This window comes from Garra rufa, chromosome 9, assembly GCF_049309525.1.
Source record: "Garra rufa chromosome 9, GarRuf1.0, whole genome shotgun sequence".
In the NCBI taxonomy this organism is placed as follows: Eukaryota; Metazoa; Chordata; class Actinopteri; order Cypriniformes; family Cyprinidae; genus Garra; species Garra rufa.
In genome coordinates this window covers 34,258,479-34,279,583 of record NC_133369.1, presented here as the reverse complement: position 1 = coordinate 34,279,583, position 21,105 = coordinate 34,258,479, and the positions used below count along the sequence as shown (strand labels likewise).

Here is a 21,105-nt window from a genome sequence, read left to right as displayed (position 1 = left end):
GGCAAATGCATTACCCTAATTATTATTATTATTTTTTGGTTTAGTTTTGTTGTGTTTTGTTTTATTTTGCAGGTGTCGTAAGCTGCCACGGGCCCTTAAAGAGTGGCAGGCATTTCTGGACCTCAAAAAAACTATTGACGACTTTAGCGAGTGCTGCCCCCTGCTGGATCTAATGACTAACAAAGCCATGATGACACGTCACTGGAAGAGGATTACTGAGGTTACAGGTCACACCTTTGAGGTTGAAACTGATCACTTCAAGCTCCGTAACATCATGGAAGCCCCACTGCTAAAGTTCAAAGAAGAAATTGAGGTTGGAATTTAGTTTTATAGATACAGATAGATAGATTAGATAATAGTTTTGTCCTTTAAGCCCTGTATTTCACAAAATGAAAAAAAAAATTCCATAATAAGTATAACAACCGTTTGTGCAGGACATCTGTATTAGTGCTGTAAAGGAGCGTGACATCGAGCAGAAACTCAAGCAAGTAATTGCTGAATGGGACAACAAGACCTTTACCTTTGCTCACTTTAAAACCAGAGGTGAGCTCCTTCTGAGAGGAGACAGCACATCTGAGATCATTACTAACATGGAGGACAGTCTGATGATGCTTGGCTCCCTTATGAGCAACAGGTAAGGCGTTAGACCAGCATTTAATTTCAACATTTATATATTGTACTGACTATAAGTAACTTTTCCACTACATCCTTGCTGTTGTAATAAAGTGTATCCTCCGATGCCCCTGACCTTGTGTCTCTCTATAGATACAACACACCGTTCAAAGCTCAGATCCAGAAGTGGGTTCAGAACCTCTCTAATACAACAGATATCATTGAGAACTGGATGACTGTCCAAAACCTCTGGATTTACCTTGAGGCTGTTTTTGTTGGTGGAGACATAGCCAAACAGCTGCCAAAGGTAATGTCAGTAAATCAGTCTTCCATACATTGACACCTGATTTTTAACCATTGTACTGGGAGTGAAGAAACACTGGGGAAAAGAGTGAAAAAAACAAGACTAGGTCAAGACACTAGCCACTTTTCCACTATCGGGCCGAACCGTTCTCAATGCTTAACCGTTCTGTTCCGTGCCGATCCGGGCCAGTCAGCACAGATACGGTTTGATTTTCCACTGTGGTGCAGATAACGGAACTCTTTGGAATGTAAATACAAAGGCGTCAAATCGTTGCCTTGGTAACGCAAGAGTAGACAGCCCCGCTTCTACTGTTATTGTCCTTTTGGACGCGATATGTATGTTTGAGTTTTTTATTTTTTCCCGGCACTGTTTTGAACTTTTCTTAATGCCCTTCTCTGCAAGACACTGCGCTATAATTTTAAAAACTTTTCGTTTCTCTTTGCACCCTCCAGCTGTTGTTGAATTTTTCTTTCTGTCCAAATATAAATATTAGAGCAAATGTTTCATCCACAGACCAAAGTGTCTCAGCCATTTATATTTATATTTATATTTACCATATCTGCTTACTGCGCATCCGCTTAGCCTTAGACAGAGCCATAGAGAAACTGGTAGCCAGGCAACAGCGTGGCGACGTCATGCACACGCATTTTACCAGCCCGGTTCAGCACGGTTGTCTAACCGTGCCGAGAATTCCGGGCCGAGAACGGTTTGTAATCGTTCCGTGCCGTACCAGGCTCAGGTGGAAACACAACTGGAACTGTACCCGACCGTTCTAAGAACGGTTCGGCCCGATAGTGGAAAAGCAGCTACTGATTGATTTCAAACCCACATATTCCAAATGTTTATAGCATGTTTACCAATTGGCTGATATACAGTGAAATATCAGTTTATATCAGTTTAAGATTAACATTGAACAGTTTTCTGCTTATTTAAATGTGTCTTATTTAATAGGTTGTCTTCAAATTTTGTATTATACATTTATAAAAATGTTATAAGACACCATTCACTGAATTCACAATACGTCTGCCGTGCTTCTCTCCAGAATAGAAATACATAAGAAACTTATTATAATTATTTACTTAAAATGGGTTACAAGTGCACTCTATAATTAAATAATATATCTTTACAGTGAAATCATTATATTGTTTTTTTTTTGCATTATAATAATCAGATTGTTATCAAATTTAATTTTCAGCTCAATTTGTTTCGTTTTGTTTTGTTTTGTAAAATACCACCAGTGTTTTTTGACAGTTTTGAGAAATTAAATATTTAATGTGAAATCTTATTAACAAAGTCAAATGAAACTTTCTGTTTTAGGAGGCAAAGCGGTTCTCCAACATTGATAAATCCTGGGTGAAAATAATGACTCGAGCTCATGAAATGCCCAATGTAGTCCAGTCATGTGTTGGAGATGAGACTATGGGTCAACTGCTGCCTCACCTGCTGGAACAGCTAGAAATGTGTCAAAAATCCCTCACAGGGTACGTCACACATCTGTTTATCAGTCAAGTCCTTATATTAGGATTCAGCAAGTTTCTTTTGCAAGATGCAGCTGGGACTTGGAAACTAGGTTGAGTGGAAAATAAAATCTGTAATAAAAAACTTTGCCAGAGTGTGTGGCTTTTGAAATCTCATATTTCTGAGTTGCATTTTTTTGTCAGGTTGAGTAGTGCTCTTCACGGTGCAGCTAATTTAGGCACTTTTTTTTTCTACTTTACAGGTATCTGGAGAAGAAGCGATTGCTATTTCCACGTTTCTTCTTTGTGTCAGATCCTGCCCTGCTTGAGATTTTGGGCCAAGCATCAGACTCGCATACCATCCAGGCTCACCTACTCAACATCTTTGACAACATCAAATGTGTCCGCTTCCACGAAAAGGTAATCACTACTTTAAATACGCAAAATATAACACATTGATTATTTCATTACACACTGACTAATTTTTATTTATTTATTTATTTTTATTCTGCTTTTCAAAATTAAATTAACATTTCCACAACAAATTGCTTTTAAGATGTATGATAAGATTCTGGCGATATCATCACGAGAGGGTGAGACAGTTGAGCTGGACAGACCTGTCATAGCGGAGGGCAATGTGGAGGTCTGGCTTAATGCGCTACTGAAAGAATCCCAGAGGTCTTTGCATCTTGTCATCCGTCAGGCTGCACTTGCCATTCAAGACTCTGGCTTTGAGTTGATTGAATTTTTGGACTCCTTTCCTGCACAGGTATTCACAGTGATAGCAAGTTGTACTGCGAATTAAGCAACATGGTACGGGTACAGTATATTAACCAGACTGCTTGGTGCCTGTGGTTTAGGTTGGTTTACTGGGAATCCAGATGATCTGGACAAAGGATTCTGAGGATGCTTTGAGCAATGCCAGATATGACCGTAAGATCATGGCTAAAACCAACCATTTTTTTCTTGAGCTCCTCAACAATTTGATTGACATGACCACAAAAGACCTTGGAGCTGTTGAACGGACAAAGTATGAGACACTAATCACCATTCATGTACACCAGAGGGACATCTTTGATGATTTAGTAAGTCCCTTAATCTAGATTCTATTAATCCATTTATATGGTATATAATATGATTGTTCAGTATAAATAATAAAATTATAATTTAAGATTGTGCTTCATTATTACTTTAATAAAGTCTCTGCACTGTTGTCAGATGCTCGTTTGGGTTAGGATTTTAAAGTGTTATTATTCTTACAATAGCCAAAGGCAGTTTAGCTAATGACAGGCAACCAAATTACAAAATTGCAGTCATTCTTGGTGTTCAATTTGATTTGTTTTTCTAAATGTTTTAAACATATGCTTTCTGATCATTTGGATATGTCAACTGCCAAGTTTGGATGTCTTATTTTTGTCTTATGACTGAAAGCCAAACAGCACACAGTTAAAAGCATTTGTAGACATGTCTTTGAGACAACTCCAAAAGATAACTACCCAGCAAAACCTAATCTCAGTGCATTTTCTGTTCTTGTCACACAGTGTCGTTTGCACATCAAAAGTCCCACAGACTTTGAATGGCTGAAGCAATGCCGCTTTTACTTTAATGAAGACTCAGATAAGATGATGATCAACATCACTGATGTGTGTTTCGTGTACCAGAATGAGTTTCTAGGCTGCACCGACAGGCTGGTCATCACTCCTCTCACTGACAGGTGCTGCTGGCAATTACAAGCTTGTTTACCTCTATTTTTCCACTGTGGGGCCATTTACTGTATAATTACAAGGCAGGTGTGATTTCTCATAGATCATAGATCAATTATAAATTGTGCCCAGAACAAAATACAAAAGCCAAACAAAAGGATGAGAAACAGTATGTTAATTAGAATTTGGCCTTTATTGTAACATATCTAAACATCATCAAATCCTTAAACATTTACTTGAAAATCTAAATATTTGTTGTAGTTATGCTTAATGAATATTTGTGAGTAGTAGTAATAATAACAATAATAAATAATAATAACAAAGAAAAAATAAAGAAAGATTATTCAGATATTTTACTGGACAACTGAATAAGAAAATGTCTTTACTTTAAAAAAAAAAAAAAAAAAAGTATTAATCTCTGCATGATTTTAAAGCAATTTTCAATCTTGTTCCCAGATGCTACATTACTTTAGCTCAAGCTCTGGGAATGAGCATGGGTGGAGCCCCAGCTGGACCGGCAGGAACAGGAAAGACAGAAACCACTAAAGACATGGGCCGCTGCCTGGGCAAATATGTGGTGGTATTCAATTGCTCTGACCAGATGGACTTCAGAGGCTTGGGCAGAATTTTCAAAGGTGCCACATGTGTGATTAATGCACTCTTGAAATGCACTCTTGCAAGTTAAATATAATCATATCCATGTTATATCATCATAAATGACAAAACATGTGATCTCCGTAAGCAATCATCTCTAAGTCATTACCCATACGCAAGTAATATTCGGATGATATGGTGTGTAAAATTAAACATGAGTAACCCATTTATTTGATTTTTGTCATTCTATTAGAATGTTCATGTTTTTTGCATGCTTGAAAATGATTTTTGCTTTTCTTCTTTTATGTCTCTAGGTCTTGCTCAATCTGGCTCCTGGGGTTGTTTTGATGAGTTTAACCGTATAGACCTACCAGTGCTTTCAGTTGCGGCTCAGCAAATCGCCATTGTGCTCACCTGCAAGAAAGAACGGCGGAAGAACTTCATTTTCACAGATGGTGATAACGTGGAGATGAACCCAGAATTTGGCATCTTCCTCACCATGGTGAGCTTTTGTCTTTATGTCTTCTTTAAAATATCACACATCTCACAAAGATTTACTTTAACGCTAAGAAGTAGGTATACATAAAATTATTACAGTGGTTTGCATTTTTTTCACCGTAAACACAATACATACTGTGTCATAACTGTGACTTCACATCAACTGAGTTCTGTAATATTGTGGCAAGTTGCAATATTTTATTTATTGGTGGCTTTAATCATATTGCCATTCTTAAAAAAGCAATTACAATTTGAAATTTCAAAAACCAATAAACCAATTTTTACCACTAATAAAGCCATTTTGGTACAATGAGATGCAGAGAACATTATTTACTCTTGGTAAATTCCTCATGTTTTCTTATTCATATTATATAGAACACATGAAATATATTACAGTTACTCACAGATCACATCTCATTTAGCTACAGTTACTTACGGTATTTCACAAAAGTGAGTACAACCCACACATTTTAGCAAGCATTTTAGTATATCTTCTCAAAGGCAATACTATATAAATGAAACTTGAATATATTTTAGAGTGCAGCTTGTATAGCAGTATAGATTTATTGTCCCCTGAAAATGAACATACAGCCATTATTGTCAAAATAGCTGGCAACAAAAGTGAGTACACCCTAAGTGAACTTGTCCAAAGTGTCAATATATTTTGTTAGCACCAATGTTATCTGGTACTGCCTTAATCATCCTGGGCATGGAATTGACCAGAGCTGCACAGGTTGTTGCTGGGATCCATTTCCACTCCTCACGGAGCTGCTGGATGTTACACACATGGTGCTTCTCCATCTTACGCTTGAGGATGCCCCACAGGTTCTTAATAGCGTTCAGGTCTGGAGACATACTTGGCCACCCCATCACTTTCACCTTCAGCTTCCTCAGCAAGGCAGTTGTGATCTTGGTGTTGTTATCATGTTGGAAAACTGCCGCTCTGCCTAATTTCTGGAGGGATGTACAGTACATAATGGAATCCATGTTTCCCTCAATGAACTGCATCTACCCAGTACCAGCAGCACTCATGCAGCCCCAGACCATGATGTTACCACCACCATGCTTGAATGTAGGCAAGACACAGTTTTCTTGGTACTCCTCACCAGGGCATCACCACACATGCTGGACACCATCTGAGCCAAACAAGTTTATCTTATAGTCTCATCAGACCACAGGACATGGTTCCAGTAATTCATGCTCTTCTTCTGGGACGAGCTAACCTTCTACTTCTGCAGCCTCTAAAGCAATGCTGGCAGCACTCATTGATCTGTTTTTTGAAGCCAGGTTTTGCACCCAGCGCACAGAACAAGTGCTCAACTTTGTTGATCGACCCTTGCAAGGCCTGTTCCGAATGGAACCCATCTTAGAAAACCTCTGTATGACCCTGACCACAGTAGTGTAACTTGGTTTCAGGGTGTTACTGAACCTCTAATGCCCTTGACCATCTTTTTATGGAGAGCAACAATTCTAATTCTCAAAGCCTCAGAGAGTTCTTTGCCATAAGATGCCATGTTGAACTTCCAGTGGTCAGTATGAAAGAATTGTACTTAAAGCACCTAATTTTAACTGTTCTAATACAAGATACACAACTTTGTGTGGTCCTGTCAAGCAGACAACAACATAAACATGATGAATAGAAAATGTGGCTTTGCATGGTTAATCAACATACTGCTGTTATCACTTAGGGTGTACTCACTTTTGTTGCCAGCTATTTTGACAATAATGGCTGTATGTTGAGTTATTTTCAGAGGACAGTAAATCTATACTGCTATACAAGCTGCACATTGACTGCTCTAAAAGATATCCAATTTCCATTTCTATAGTTTTGTCCCTTGAGAAGATATACTAAAATGGTTACTGAAATGTGAGGGGTGTACTCACTTTTGTGAGATACTGTATCTCATTACTGTTTGTAAAAATATGTGAGAAAAGACCCAATAAAATAGTGGTTACAGAGGAAAAAGGTTACACATATTCACACTAACCTTAATACAAAAATATACAGCATGTTATTTCCACATATTTTTTTCCTTTGGTCAGAATCCTGGATATGCAGGGAGGCAGGAACTTCCAGAGAATCTGAAAATTAACTTCCGCTCAGTGGCGATGATGGTTCCTGACAGACAGATAATTATCAGAGTGAAACTGGCAAGCTGTGGCTTTATCGACAATATTGAACTAGCCAGGAAATTCTTCACTCTGTACAAGCTGTGCGAGGAGCAGCTCTCTAAACAGGTGACTATCATTAGTAGCAATGCACTATATAATTAATAATCAGATATTCAATGAGTAAATGTAGCTGCAAGTGGACATTATTGGGGTTTAAGCACTTAAGGGCCTTCAAGTGCATGTGTAAAAAAATTTTATGTATTATTTTGCAAGCCTATAAACACTGCAATTTTAGGTCATTTTAGGCTATTTTTTAGATCATTAGAACATTTTTGGACATATAACTATAATGGTTTTTAATAGTTATTTGTTGCTGAGCATTATCGCTGAGCTTGAACTGGATTTCCTTTTTTTCCTTCTAGGTCCACTATGATTTCGGTCTCCGCAATATCCTGTCCGTCCTGCGCACACTTGGAGCAGCAAAACGGGCCAATCCTAATGACACAGAGTCCACTATTGTCATGAGAGTTTTACGAGATATGAACCTGTCCAAACTGGTAAGAGTGGTAGCACCCTCATACCTCCTGTCACTCTTTATTTGATGATAGGTTATCTCTCATATCAAGTTTGCGGTTCAGTATCAGAATTCCTTTCTAAAATCATCTATCATAACAGTGAAATCTGTCTCTGTCGTTTAAGATTGATGAGGATGAGCCATTGTTTCTGAGTTTGATTGAGGATCTTTTCCCTGGAATTCAGTTGGATAAAGCTGGATACCCTGATCTGGAGTCAGCCATAGACAAACAGGTTGGAAAAATATTTAAAAAACGCCTCAGGTTACGTATGGTAACGTATGATAACCCTGGTTCCCTGAGGGAACGAGACACTGCGTCATCAACGCTTCTGGGGAATGCCATTGGCGAACCCGGCTCTGAATCAGTCTGCAACCAATAGGATGACGGGAGTGACGTCACCAACGTGATGACGTTATACGACCAGGAAGTATATAAGCATGTGCGTTTCAAACCGGCTTCAGCTTCCAGGAATGAAGCGATGCGCGGCAGGAATGCAGGAATTATGGCCCATGACGCAGTGTCTCGTTCCCTCAGGGAACCAGGGTTACATACGTAACCTGAGACGTTCCCTTTCGGGAACTCTACACTGCGTCATCAACGCTTCTGGGGAACGATATGCCAACGCCTCCAGAATTCCAAATTCCTGCCCAGTGGTGTTTGTCTGGGAAAGAAAGGAAGCGCTGCTTCTGGTGGATCAAGCCAGGAAAAGCTCTCTGCCTGGAGGACCAGGACGAGAGAGACAGTACACCTCTGTCTGGGGGACCAGCCCAGAACGAGAGGGCAGTGCCTGATGATACTTACCTGCTGAGGCACTGAGGTTCTCTGCCTGGAAAACTGCCAGGAGCAAGAGAAAAATTACTCCTCTGTCCGGAGATCTGCTGGAACAAGAGGGAGGTGGCATATACCTCGGCCCTCGGGCTCACGAGGGGAGTGGTCCACTCTGTCTGGGGACACCAGCAAAAGAGGGACTAGAAGGACTCCGCCTGGAAAACTGCCAGGACGTGAGTGGGATGACATCTCTGCCTGGGGAGCACCCAGCGCAAGAGGGAACATAACAAATACCTCGGCCCTCAGGCGCTCGAGGAGAGTAGTCCAAACTCTGTCTGGGGAACAGCCAGCACGAGAGGGACTGAATTAGCTCCGCCTGGAAAACTGCCAGGTCGAGAGCGGAATTACATCTCTGCCTGGGAGTACCCAGCGAAGAGGGATATGATCCGCCTCGGCCCTCGGGCTCACGAGGAGAGTGTCTACCTCAGTCTGGGGACCAGCCAGATGTAGAGGGACCGGTAGCGTCTGGGGAGTATGCCAGGACGCTAGGTTGCTTCGCCTGGGAAGAGTGCCAGGACGCAAGCGGGATTACATCTCTGCCTGGGACGTGCCCAGCGAAGAGAGATTATATAAACCTCGGCTCTTGAGCCCACGAGGTTAAGGTCATACACCCTAGTCTGGTCACCAGCCAGAGAGGGGTCCTCCTTGGCCCTCGAGCGCACAAGGAGAGGGCAGTCCTTTGTCGGGGCGCACCCGGATCAAGAGGGACGCAAGTAGTGCCTGGAAACTCTGGCCAGAGCACGGGAAATGGCTCCGCCTGGAAACAGCCAGGACGCGAGTGGAATTACATCTCTGCCTGGGGAGTGCCCAGTGCAAGAGGAATCATAGTAGGAACCTCGGCCCTCAGGTGCTCGAGGAGAGTAGTCTAAACTCTGTCTGGGGAACAGCCAGCACGAGAGGGACTGTCTACCAGACGAAGCCTCGGCCACGTCTGTACCATGGCGTCCAGCCCCAGCGGAGCTGGAGGCGCTAGAGAGTACCAGAGGGGACATTGTGATGTCTCCTGAGTCGCAAAGAGGTCCACTTGAGCTTGGCCAAACACTCTCCATATCTGCTTCACCACCTCGGGGTGAAGTTTCCACTCCCCGGGCCTCGGTCCCTGCCTCGACAGGATGTCTGCCCCTATGTTCAGATGCCCAGGGATATGAACTGCACTCAGTGAGAGGAGTTTCCCTTGGGACCACAGGAGGATATGGTACGCCAGCTTGAATAAGGGGCGTGAACGCACACCTCCCTGGTGGTTGATGTAATATACTACCGCCGTGTTGTCGGTGCGAACTAACACATGACGGTTTCTCAGGTCTGGGAGGAAATGCCTCAAGGCCTTGAACACTGCTAACATCTCTAGGCAATTGATGTGCCACGAGAGATGGCGACCGGTCCATAGGCCGGAGGCCGAGCGGCCACTCATGACCACTCCCCACCCGGTGAGGGATGCATCCGTCTCTAGCGTGACGTGGCGACATGGAGCTCCCAAGACCAGGCCCTGAGATAGGAACCAAGGTTTCTTCCACATGTCTAAGGCACGAAGGCAGCGCCGCGTGACCTTGATCCTGCGGAACGGATTTCCCCTCGGGGAGAATCCCTTGGTCTTGAGCCACCACTGTAGTGGCCTCATATGCAGCAGGCCAAAAGGTATTACGTTGGCTGCTGCTGCCATGAGACCTAACAGTACTTGAAACTGTTTGACAGTGAGTGACAGGCCTAGCTTGACCGCATTGACTGCAGTAAGGATCGACTCGATCCGAGCAGGAGACATTTGTGCCTGCATCGTGGTCGAATCCCACACCACACCTAGATAAGTGGTTCTCTGTAAGGGACACAGCACACTTTCTTGGCGTTGAGCCTCAACCCCAGATTTTTCATATGAGCGAGAACAACATCTCGATGCTGAGCCGCTAACTGTTCTGAGCTGGCTAGGATCAGCCAGTCGTCTATGTAGTTGAGTATGCGGATGCCCTGGAGTCGCAAAGGAGCCAGCGCAGCATCCACACACTTCGTGAATGTGCAGGGTGAGAGTGCTAGGCCGAAAGGAAGAACTTGATATTGGTAAGCTTCGCCCCTGAAAGCGAACCTGAGAAACTTCCTGTGCTGAGGAAGGATGGAGATATGAAAATATGCATCTTTGAGATCTATCGTGACAAACCAGTCCTCGGACCTGATTTGAGACACGACCTGCTTGACAGTCAGCATTCTGAACTTCAGTTTCATGACTGAGCGGTTCAGTAGCCTGAGATCTAAGATGGGCCTCAGCCCTCCATCCTTCTTGGGAACGATGAAGTACCGGCTGTAAAACCCGGATTCTCTGTGCTGAGGAGGGACCACCTCGATGGCTCCCTTCCTTAGAAGAGAATTTACTTCTTGTTCCATCACCAGAACCTGCTCTGGGCCTATAAGAGTAGGAAATACTCCGCTGAACTGAGGCGGAGGAGCGCCGAACTGGATTTGATAGCCTTTTTCTACCGTACGGAGAACCCATGAAGACACATTTGGCAGTAGTTTCCACGCTGCTAAAAAATGTAATAAGGGAACCAGCCTCTCGAGACTGGCCTCTGGTAGAGTTTGAGGAACTAATTCGGTGGCCTGTAACAGCTGACTGGCCAGCGACACCTAAACTAATTGCTCTGAGGACCCCCGTAGGGGTGACAAACATACTGAGTCCGCTACGAAGTCGGGCGGAAACCCCAGCAGAGGTTTGCGGGAGACTGCCGCGCCCTGAAACACTGGCAGGGTTAGCTGACTGGACTCCTGAGGGCCCCGAGGAGGAGTGGGTACCATAAAGGGTGGTAAACCCGCTCTTTCCCCGAGAGGGGCTGCCCTCAATGGCCCTGAGCCACAAAAGTCAGGGCCGTTTAGCCGAGGACCTCTTAGACTGCAGGACGACCCTCAGGTCCGACCTGGCCTTAGAGGCCCCCGACTTAGAGCGCTGCCTGCCTCGCCCCCTAGCTCTCTCAGGAGGGGCGCGAGCGGCCACGCTGGCTTTTTGGGTCTGGCGGTGAGAGGAGCTGGTACGCGGCTGGGGCTGCTCCCGTCCGGCAGCCCCAGAATAGACACGGCGAGGGAGGTATTGGTGGAACGCCGCAGATTGTTTGCGGGCCTCCTGATATCTGCTGATGACGGCCTCGACCGAATCGCCAAACAGACCAGGAGACTTGAGCGGGGCGTCCAGCAGAAGGGCCCTGTCCTTCTCTTTCATGTCGGACAGGGACAACCATAAGTGTCTCTCCGCGACCACAAGGGCTGCTATAGACCGCCCAACAGCGCGGGCGGTCTCCTTAGTGGCGCGGAGAGCCAGATCTGCTGTACGCCTCAGCTCCGTTACGTTCACCTCCCTGCCTTCATCTAGGTCTTTGAGCAGGTCAGCCTGGTATACCTGCAACACAGACATTGTGTGCAGACAAGAACCAGCCTGACCTGCTGCCGCGTACCCCTTGCCCAGCAAGCTCGAAGTGAGTTTTAATGGCTTGGTGGGCAAGGATGGAGCCTTCAAAGATGATGCCGCTGCGGGTGACAGATAGCTTGCCAGCATCTGCTCAACCCTCGGCATCATCTTATAGCCGTGCTCCTCTACCCCCCCCCCTACGTTACCGTAGTAACCGGAGGATGGGGTGAAGACACGGGCTGAAAATGGTTTTTCCAATGATCTCGACAGCTCACTGTGGAGATCAGGGAAAAAGCGGAAGGCTCCGTCCTGGAGGTGGCTTGTGTGTCTGCAGAAAGCGCTCGTCTAGCTTGCTTTCATGCGGCTCATGAGTGTGCTCGGCGGGCCAGCTGATGTTGAGTCTGGCTACCGCACGAGTCACCACCTCCAAGAGCTCCTCAAACTGCGGGCTTTTAACCGGCGGTTGTGGTGTGTCAACACTCTCTACGTCAACCTCCTCGGAGGAAGACAAGAGAAGTGTTGAGACCTCCTCCCGGGGGGAAGAAACTGCAGTGCGGGCTTCCGCATCCAGGAGGAGATCAACCGACCTGCTGGGTGAGGAAGGAGATAGGGGATCACCCGTCTCCATACCCTCCAGCAGATCGAGCTGCGAACCCCACGAGTGCAGCTGCCGCTCCGCCTCGGCGGAAGCGGGGCCAGACCCGCGAGGAACGCTGGTGAAGGCTCCCTCCTCGAAGAGAGCCCTCCGGGAACGAAGCACCCACAGTGGAAGGCGCTCACACTGCGGACAGCCAGCCCCCTCGAGGGCTGACTGAGCATGCTCCGCTCCCAAGCAGAGAACACACAAACTGTGTGTTTCCCCACCAACGATGAATCGCTGGCAGGGAGGAACACACCGTTTATGTGTCTGCTGCACCGCCACAAACTTTCTAACCCTCTTAGACATTGCTCAAATAAAAGTTGTGCAAACTGGCACAGAAAAACAGCAATGTACAGACAAACAGACCAACATAGAGCGCTTCGCTGAATGACAAAAGCTGAAGCCGGTTTGAAACGCACATGCTTATATACTTCCTGGTCGTATGACGTCATCACGTTGGTGACGTAACTCCCGTCATCCTATTGGTTGCAGACTGATTCAGAGCCGGGTTCGCCAATGGCATTCCCCAGAAGCGTTGATGACGCAGTGTAGAGTTCCCGAAAGGGAACACAGTTTATTTGATTGATAGATAGAACTTACACCAAACTTAGAGCAGGAACTGGAAATCTTTTTTATTATTATTATTTTATTTTTTTTCTCTTTTTTTCCTACTAGGTAACTGAGGCTGGTCTGATCAATCATCCACCATGGAGGTTAAAGGTCATTCAGCTATATGAGACTCAAAGAGTTCGTCATGGGATGATGGCACTAGGACCCAGCGGAGCAGGAAAAACAACCTGCATTCATACCTTAATGAAGGCCATGACCGGTGAGAATTAGATAGTAGACACAAAACACAGGCCATTATATTACCATATTTCAATGCTAATGTAAATATTACGTAATTTAAATAATGTATAATTTTGACTGTAAATTCATGTCTAGATTGTGGCCAGCCTCACAGAGAGATGCGTATGAACCCTAAAGCTATAACTGCACCTCAAATGTTTGGTCGACTTGATGTGGCAACCAATGACTGGACTGACGGAATCTTTTCCACTCTTTGGAGGAAAACACTCAGAGCAAAGAAAGGTAGATATAATAGAATATGCATGAAGCTTTTTTCAGCTCTGAAAACTGTATTTCCTGAGATTAATCATATATCAAAGTAATTGTAAAGTGTAAAGCACTGAACATTAATACTATTAAGCAGATGTAGCATGTCTGGTCTGAAATGTGCAGAAACACTGCTATTTTTAAGGTAAATGTTTTAATATACGTCATCAGAGCCCCTCAGGGCTTTTTTGTCTGGTCAGTTTTGTAAGAAAGCTGATGGTTTCCAAAGTGGTTGAAAAACCTCTTAACCAGGCAAGAGCATACTATTCCCTCCCTTACATAAAAGGCAGAGAGATCTATAACACATGAAAGAGAATGGTTCATTTAAATGGGAAAAACATGCTAAAGCCTATTGACGGGGCTTTTTAGATCAATAAACAAGTGCAGACATCAAACAGGCCTTTAGAGGCTAATGGGCAAAGCAATCAGCCATAAGATGCCAAATGTCAATCACTGATTATAATGATTGATGGAAGCCACAGCATTTTGCTGTCGTGTTTCATTTCTCATTTGTACCTCACGTTTTGTGTATAGGGGAACACATATGGATTGTCCTTGATGGGCCAGTTGATGCTATATGGATTGAAAACCTAAACTCAGTCCTGGATGATAACCGCACACTGACATTGGCCAATGGTGACCGCATCCCAATGGCTCCCAATTGCAAGATTGTGTTTGAGCCACACAACATCGATAACGCTTCCCCTGCCACAGTGTCCAGGAATGGAATGGTGTTTATGAGCTCTTCTGTCCTTAACTGGAGCCCTATTTTGGAGGTGGGTGATGAGGAACCTGTAACCAGAATCATACTTTTTTGGCTATTGTATATTTAGATAATTTAAGCAGTGCTTAAAGTGGGGGGAAAATGTGCCAGTACTCTCTTGTGCGACACCACCTCCCTTATGTATTATCATATGTATTATTTATTATATTATATTTGATAACATACATATAATATAATCTGATATAAGCCTCATCACGTTGTAGTATACATAAAAAGAATCATTGCAGTTTAAATGACATTAGCACCAAAAACCACAGCTGTCAGAGGAGACGCCATTTCCATTGCACTTTCATACCCTGCATGGAAACAATGCTTTAGCTGCTCACGGACAGTGACGCTGATGCTTTGATGCTTTGTAGCAAAGTACCAGCAACACATGAAAAGTGTTGGTGCACAAGAAAAAGTTGGAGTTTGCTAAAGATAAAAATGAGAAGTGCTGGAACTGCATACCGCACCGGTCCTATTCACGCACTAAATTTAAGTAATAAATACATACAATTACCTGTCAGATGATTCTTACTTCCATATATTCATAAAATCTATAGAAATAGATCTAAGGTGAAAATTATTTTACTCTATTCTTTGAATGTTCCCTTTCCATGTAGCAAAAAGGAGGTAGTTAGCTCTTTTTCAAGTCTAAGTGACTGTAAAAATGTATCATAAAAGTATTGATGATTGTGCTATGGTCTTCTGAACTGTTTGAGGATGAGAGCAAAATTCAGGTTAACTAAAAGTCTGCTGTAGCTTCACATTTCAGCAATGCTTTTACTGCTATTCATAGCATGTCAAAATAGGCCAAAGAACACCACAGTGAGCACCTTAAAGTGCAGGTTTGAATTTGCGGGTGAAAGGAATTGAATGGTGAAAGAGGCTTAAGAGCTACACCAATAGAGCAACTGATGACAAACTGAGGTTGAGCAATAGATGAAAGAACTGTCATTTTGAAGTTTTCAGTTTTTTTCTCAGACGTTCCTGTGTTTGACCTAGAGGGTTAGTTCAACCAAAAATTTTAATTCTGTTGTCATTTATTCACCCTTATGTCATTCCAAATCCATAAAGATTTTGGTCACTGGTATGCCTCTTCAGAACTTAAATTAAATTGCAGCATTTGAATGTTGTTTGAAGCATTGAAGTTTTAGAGGAATGGACTTTCAGTGGAAGGACAAAAGTCTACATATATATCTCCCTCCACATTTGCATCACAGAAGTGAAGAAAGGCATCCGCAGAACCCCAAATGTAGAAACCAGCGGTTCTGCTAGTTATTCATTTTACTCTACTCTGAATTAATGTAGTCTAAAATCCCCAAGGCATTTCTCTCTGTCTTTATAACCGACTTCAAAGTGTTCAAGTCTTCAATGCATGAAGAGTAAATGAGGGAGAGCCAGAGAAAGACACAGAAGAAGGACAAACTATTTTTGAGCTCTAAAGGATACTTCATTTAATTTCTGTGTGCAGATGTCTCCCACTCTGTGAGTGTCCTTCCTAACAGGTTTTTCATTTGTGCGTTTGTGTGTGTGCTCCTAGGGCTGGCTGAAGAATCGTTCTCCTCAGGAAGGGGCGGTCCTAAGGGAGCTCTTCTCCTCCTCCTTTCCTGAGCTCTATCGCTTCAGCGTTCAATCTTTGCAGTATAAAATGGACATGCTGGAGGCCTTCATCATCATGCAGTGCATAAACATGCTGCAAGGACTCATTCAGCCCAAGGTTGTGATTCAACAGCTGTAGTCCTCATTAACCCAGATTTTGCAACAATGAAAGATTGCCTACTAACTTGTCAATCAAAAATAAGGGTTTTGAACTCATTAAAGAACAGAGCTGTAATCCAGTGGTTAGTGCATACACTCTATACCAGGGGTCACCAATTAGCACTATATCCTATAATATTTTTATCTAACTTTAGACCCTTTACACTACTAACACTTTGTTTCCCTTAAAAAGGCAAAATAATACACTAATACATTTCACTACATTTCATGCAATGAGATTTGACTTATGTTGACAGTAGTTGTCATTAAACTGAAATATTGAATGCTTTTGATTAGCTGAAGAAAATATAAGCAGAAAAAGCTTATATCAGTCAAAAAATATGAATATAATGAATTCCGGACCAGTTTTAATCAGTACATGTCTTTTTTGATATTCAACCCATGCAGATTTTCCCCTTATCTGAAAGTCATGAATATGATTAGGATGAATAGTTCCCAGTAAATGTCACACATTATCCCTTGCACTGTCATTTGTAAAGCGTTTAGTTAGAGATACACATTATACAGACCTATTGTCTCCACACTATCATTCTGTGAGAATCCCAGCCCATTTAAACATGAGTTGAATATACATTATACCCACAGATATTATAAGAAAAAGACCTGTAACCTTCAGAAGCACTTTGGGCTTGAAGTAATTTGTTTTTACACAATGTGTATGGGGCCCCAACAATGCAACCTGCAAATAATTGTGACATTTCTGTCAAGGACCATAACACAGATAGAGTCAAAACATTGTTATGAATAGAAGAATATTAAAACTTCAGAGACTATGGCTGAAAAGAAACATTTATGCCTAACTGCATGGCTTGAAATTAATTTATTAATAATTGGTGCAGAGGTGTCTTTTCCCTTCTTTCATTACATGAAAGAAGCCACATTTATCCTAAAGTGGACATACTCTAGTAAGTCTATACTTTTGTAGATTTTTTTCACCTTCTGAAATCCACCTACAATGATGATCAAAGCTTCATACATCACTATTCAGTGTTAAACGTCCTTTAGAAATAAACAGTCTTTATTTATTTATTTATTATAAGTGTGATATCTATAATTAAACAATTGTACTTTGTAGATTGTAGGACACATTGAATAGATAAACAATAACAGTAAAGACTTATTTACAACATTTCTATTTCAAATAAATGCCATTGTTTTAAATTTTACATTAATCAAAATATCCTGAGACAGTTTTCAGTAATACATTACATTTTAAGATATATTAAAGTAGGAAACAGTTAACTTTTGAATAGTTTATGTTAATGTGCTGAGAATTCTGACCATGAAGCTTTGTTTCCATAAAAGATCAGGGTGAACTGAACATTTTCACACATTTCAGTCTGCTCTGACAGACTTTTTATGATGTCTTTGATGATGTAACCCATCAGGAGCAGGGAGGGGAGCTGTCTCGTGAGCACATGGAGCGTCTGTATGTCTTTGCTCTGATGTGGAGTGTGGGAGCCCTATTGGAACTGGATGATCGAATGAAGTTGGAGAGATGGCTCCGTCACCATGACAACATTCACCTGGACCTTCCCAACATCCCTCCCCACAGCGAGGACACTATGTTCAATTTTTACGTCACTAATGATGGTATCTAATATACTTACACATCTCCTTTTCGCATTCATCACTCAATATATATAACTTTCTTTTTATCTGTCTTTGTCAATTATGGTTCTGTTTACTATAACTATTCCATTTATCTTAAGTAATTGGGTAAATTATTAACTAATCAATATAGAAACTTCTGCTTTCATTGATCTGATAAAGCAGAAACAATTTATAGATTTTCCAATTGGTAAATGACAGGGAATGTTGGTTTAGTAACACTAATTGACAGCTTGTCTTCTGCACAGGAACATGCTAGGAAATTACTCCATCTGTCAGCACAATTCAAGCAACTGGCTACAGAGTTTCTCTTGACATTTTTGTATAGAGAGGTGAATTTGCAGGCTTGTGCAGAATATTGAATATGAAGTCTGTAGTCTGCCTCCAGACAAATCTGACACTTAAGACAGTTTTGTTTAAAACTGATTCTGTCTTTGTTGGGGGTTTTGGTGGGTCACAATATGAGTATATTCCGGGCTGACTTGCTGTAGCTGAAGCATAAGCCCAAAACTCTCTGGTTTACAAGGTCATTTAGAAATTTTACCAGGAAAATATTGTACACTTTGCAATTAAAATAGACCCCTAATTGGCAGCATTCATGTCTAAACAAGATAAAGTGTCCCAGCCCTTGCATTTTCATGCCAAAAACTCCACTTGTGAGTCAGAACCTGGGCTAATAACACTATTTAATTATAGAACACATTGGCTTGTCGTTCATTTTAATGAAGGTGCTTGCATGATGCTCTATTCAGAATGGAAATTTAGCTATTGTGTGTTTTGCAGGCCACTGGGTTCACTGGAATACCAGGGTTGAAGAGTATATTTACCCGCCTGACTCCACACCAGAGTATGGCTCTATACTGGTGCCTAATGTAGACAATGTTCGCACTGACTTTCTCATCCAGACTATTGCAAAGCAGGGCAAGGTGAGAGCCATTTTAAGTTCTGTGTTTTTCCTTGTACTGCATTGTTTGTACTGCATCGTTTTCTTGTTTTGAGGGATTGCATCATTTTACTCAGAATAAATGAATTTTGTATTCAGTCATAAATTAATCATGACTTTTCTTATTGTTTTGTGGGACAGCTGCACACCATAAACCCAGCTAGCAATTTTTTGTTCTAAGAATGTTCTGAGAACATTATGCTATGTTCTGGTAGTGTTTTCAGCGGCAAGTTTTATTTTAGTTCCCAGAATATTTTCCTAAAAGGTAGGATAACATTCTACAAATGTTATGATGATGATAACATTGTTAGAACATTATCCTCTAACATTCTAAAAAATATTTAATTGAGAAGCTTCCCATTGGATGTGGACTCTAATGTTGCTCAGATGTCAAATTATGGTTGAAAGTAAAAACCCAACCTTTGTTTGATGAAGCTCCAACTTCCTTACTCAACTCTAAAAACAGCAATACCAGCTTCACTTGTGTGTGTCTAAGCATTCAGTAGTTTAAAGTGATTTGTGAACAATGTATTTTAAAAATTAGAGGTAGAAACACAGATCTGATTAGAACACCACTGGGTCTTATGCTGTTGGAATGCATTACTACAGTCACTAATATGAAATTAATAGTATAGATTAGACTCTAAATAAGATCAGATGATCAGATCACTACATTATGATATCATTGACATCAGCAAGTAGCTAACATTGTCTAAGTACATTTTATCTTGTTGCTTTTGCAAGAACAAACATAGTTACAGCCAAATCAAATTGTCAAATTGCCCAAATAAAGCAAACACATTTCACCATAATGGTGACATCAAACCAAACTATTACTTTTAAATAGATAACATCTAAACCTCTGTTAATCTCAATAAAAACTTGTGTAAATTTATAACAGAAATAAAGTCAGTCTGGTTTATAATAAGTGAAGCTGGTAATGCAGTTTTTGGAGATATTTGATGAAGCTGGAGCTTGCTATCAAACAAAGTTTGGGTTTTCACTTTCAACCAAAGTGTGATGGTAAGCTTTATTAGAATGTTAGAGGATACTGTTCTAACAATGTTATCAATAAACATTTTTAGAATGTTTTTATATAATGTTATCTTACCTTTTAACAGAACATTCTAGGAACTAAAATAAAACTTGCTGCTGAAACCATTCCCATTACATTAAACATTGCTAGCTGGGAACCAATAATAGTTGTAGTTAGGGCTTGACATTAACACCCACCAACCCACCAGTGGCGGGTAACACGGTCACTCCCACAATTCACAACTTGGTGGGTTGAATTTGACAACAGAGTTTAACAATAATGCTTGTCTGGGACAGGTGGATTTTTTGAAGGGGCAAGTGAAAGAGAATTTTACTTGCCTGACCGGATAAAAAAGTGTGTGAGACAACCATGTGGAAAAATCAACACAAATGAACACAACTGCACACAAAAGAAACATACTGCAGTAAAAATTTACTTTTTATATAATTATAGCATATAGCCTAGTTAAGCATTTTGGCAAGTTTTTCCTGAAAACCACGATTGTAAATTTGACATTGATTTTGAGTTAAAATGAATAGTTAATACAGTATATACATTTTAGTACAATATAGTGTAAAGTGTTGACTATTTTGCTTGATTTGGTTCATGAAAATAGTTCAAAACAAAGATCACAAAGAAATAGTCACGCATCTATGAGCAACATACAGCAGTGTTTCGTTACTGAATGATTCATCGTTTCTGAATGAATCATTTGAGTCAATGATTTAGTGGTCCATTCAAAAAGACAGACATTCTTGAATGAATCAGCCATCTGAACGACTCATTAAGATTCATTAAGACAGTCACTTGTTGCCACCTATTGGTGGTTTACTTTCATATTTAAAGTAGCTTATCTTTTTTTCCAACATTTCATATTTTTATAAAAAAAACTTATTGTAAACACCAAGCTCATAAAATTATTTGTACTGTTGCAATTTTGCAATGCAATGCTTTAATGCTACATTTTAGCTTCATTACACATGTGTAAATGCATCTAAATGGAGTGGCATTTACAGCTGTTTCTGTTTTGTTTTTTTTCTGCAGTGAAAAGATTGGTTTTGTTAATGCCGATTTAATTTGATTGGTTACAGCAATATAGTGTCTTATTAAAATAAGTGAAATTATAAAAAAAAAAATATAAGAATG

The 21,105-nt window shown here is 41.5% G+C and overlaps 1 protein-coding gene across 1 annotated transcript in view; it reads left to right on the top strand.

Moving 5' to 3' along the window:
* LOC141343242 (dynein axonemal heavy chain 5-like) overlaps window positions 1–19,103 on the top strand; it is a 60,329-nt gene extending 41,226 nt beyond the window's left edge. The window contains exons 28-47 of the mRNA XM_073847839.1: window positions 73–313; window positions 435–634; window positions 766–919; window positions 2,234–2,397; window positions 2,637–2,793; window positions 2,930–3,142; window positions 3,234–3,458; window positions 3,915–4,087; window positions 4,533–4,711; window positions 4,985–5,172; window positions 7,212–7,406; window positions 7,703–7,837; window positions 7,980–8,087; window positions 13,381–13,534; window positions 13,651–13,797; window positions 14,356–14,615; window positions 16,131–16,307; window positions 17,758–17,962; window positions 18,764–18,906; window positions 19,065–19,103. Coding sequence (XP_073703940.1) covers window positions 73–313; window positions 435–634; window positions 766–919; window positions 2,234–2,397; window positions 2,637–2,793; window positions 2,930–3,142; window positions 3,234–3,458; window positions 3,915–4,087; window positions 4,533–4,711; window positions 4,985–5,172; window positions 7,212–7,406; window positions 7,703–7,837; window positions 7,980–8,087; window positions 13,381–13,534; window positions 13,651–13,797; window positions 14,356–14,615; window positions 16,131–16,307; window positions 17,758–17,962; window positions 18,764–18,906; window positions 19,065–19,103 — 3,457 coding nt within the window. The remainder of the gene's footprint in view (window positions 1–72; window positions 314–434; window positions 635–765; window positions 920–2,233; window positions 2,398–2,636; window positions 2,794–2,929; window positions 3,143–3,233; window positions 3,459–3,914; window positions 4,088–4,532; window positions 4,712–4,984; window positions 5,173–7,211; window positions 7,407–7,702; window positions 7,838–7,979; window positions 8,088–13,380; window positions 13,535–13,650; window positions 13,798–14,355; window positions 14,616–16,130; window positions 16,308–17,757; window positions 17,963–18,763; window positions 18,907–19,064) is intronic.
* The last annotated feature ends 2,002 nt before the right edge of the window (window positions 19,104–21,105 follow it).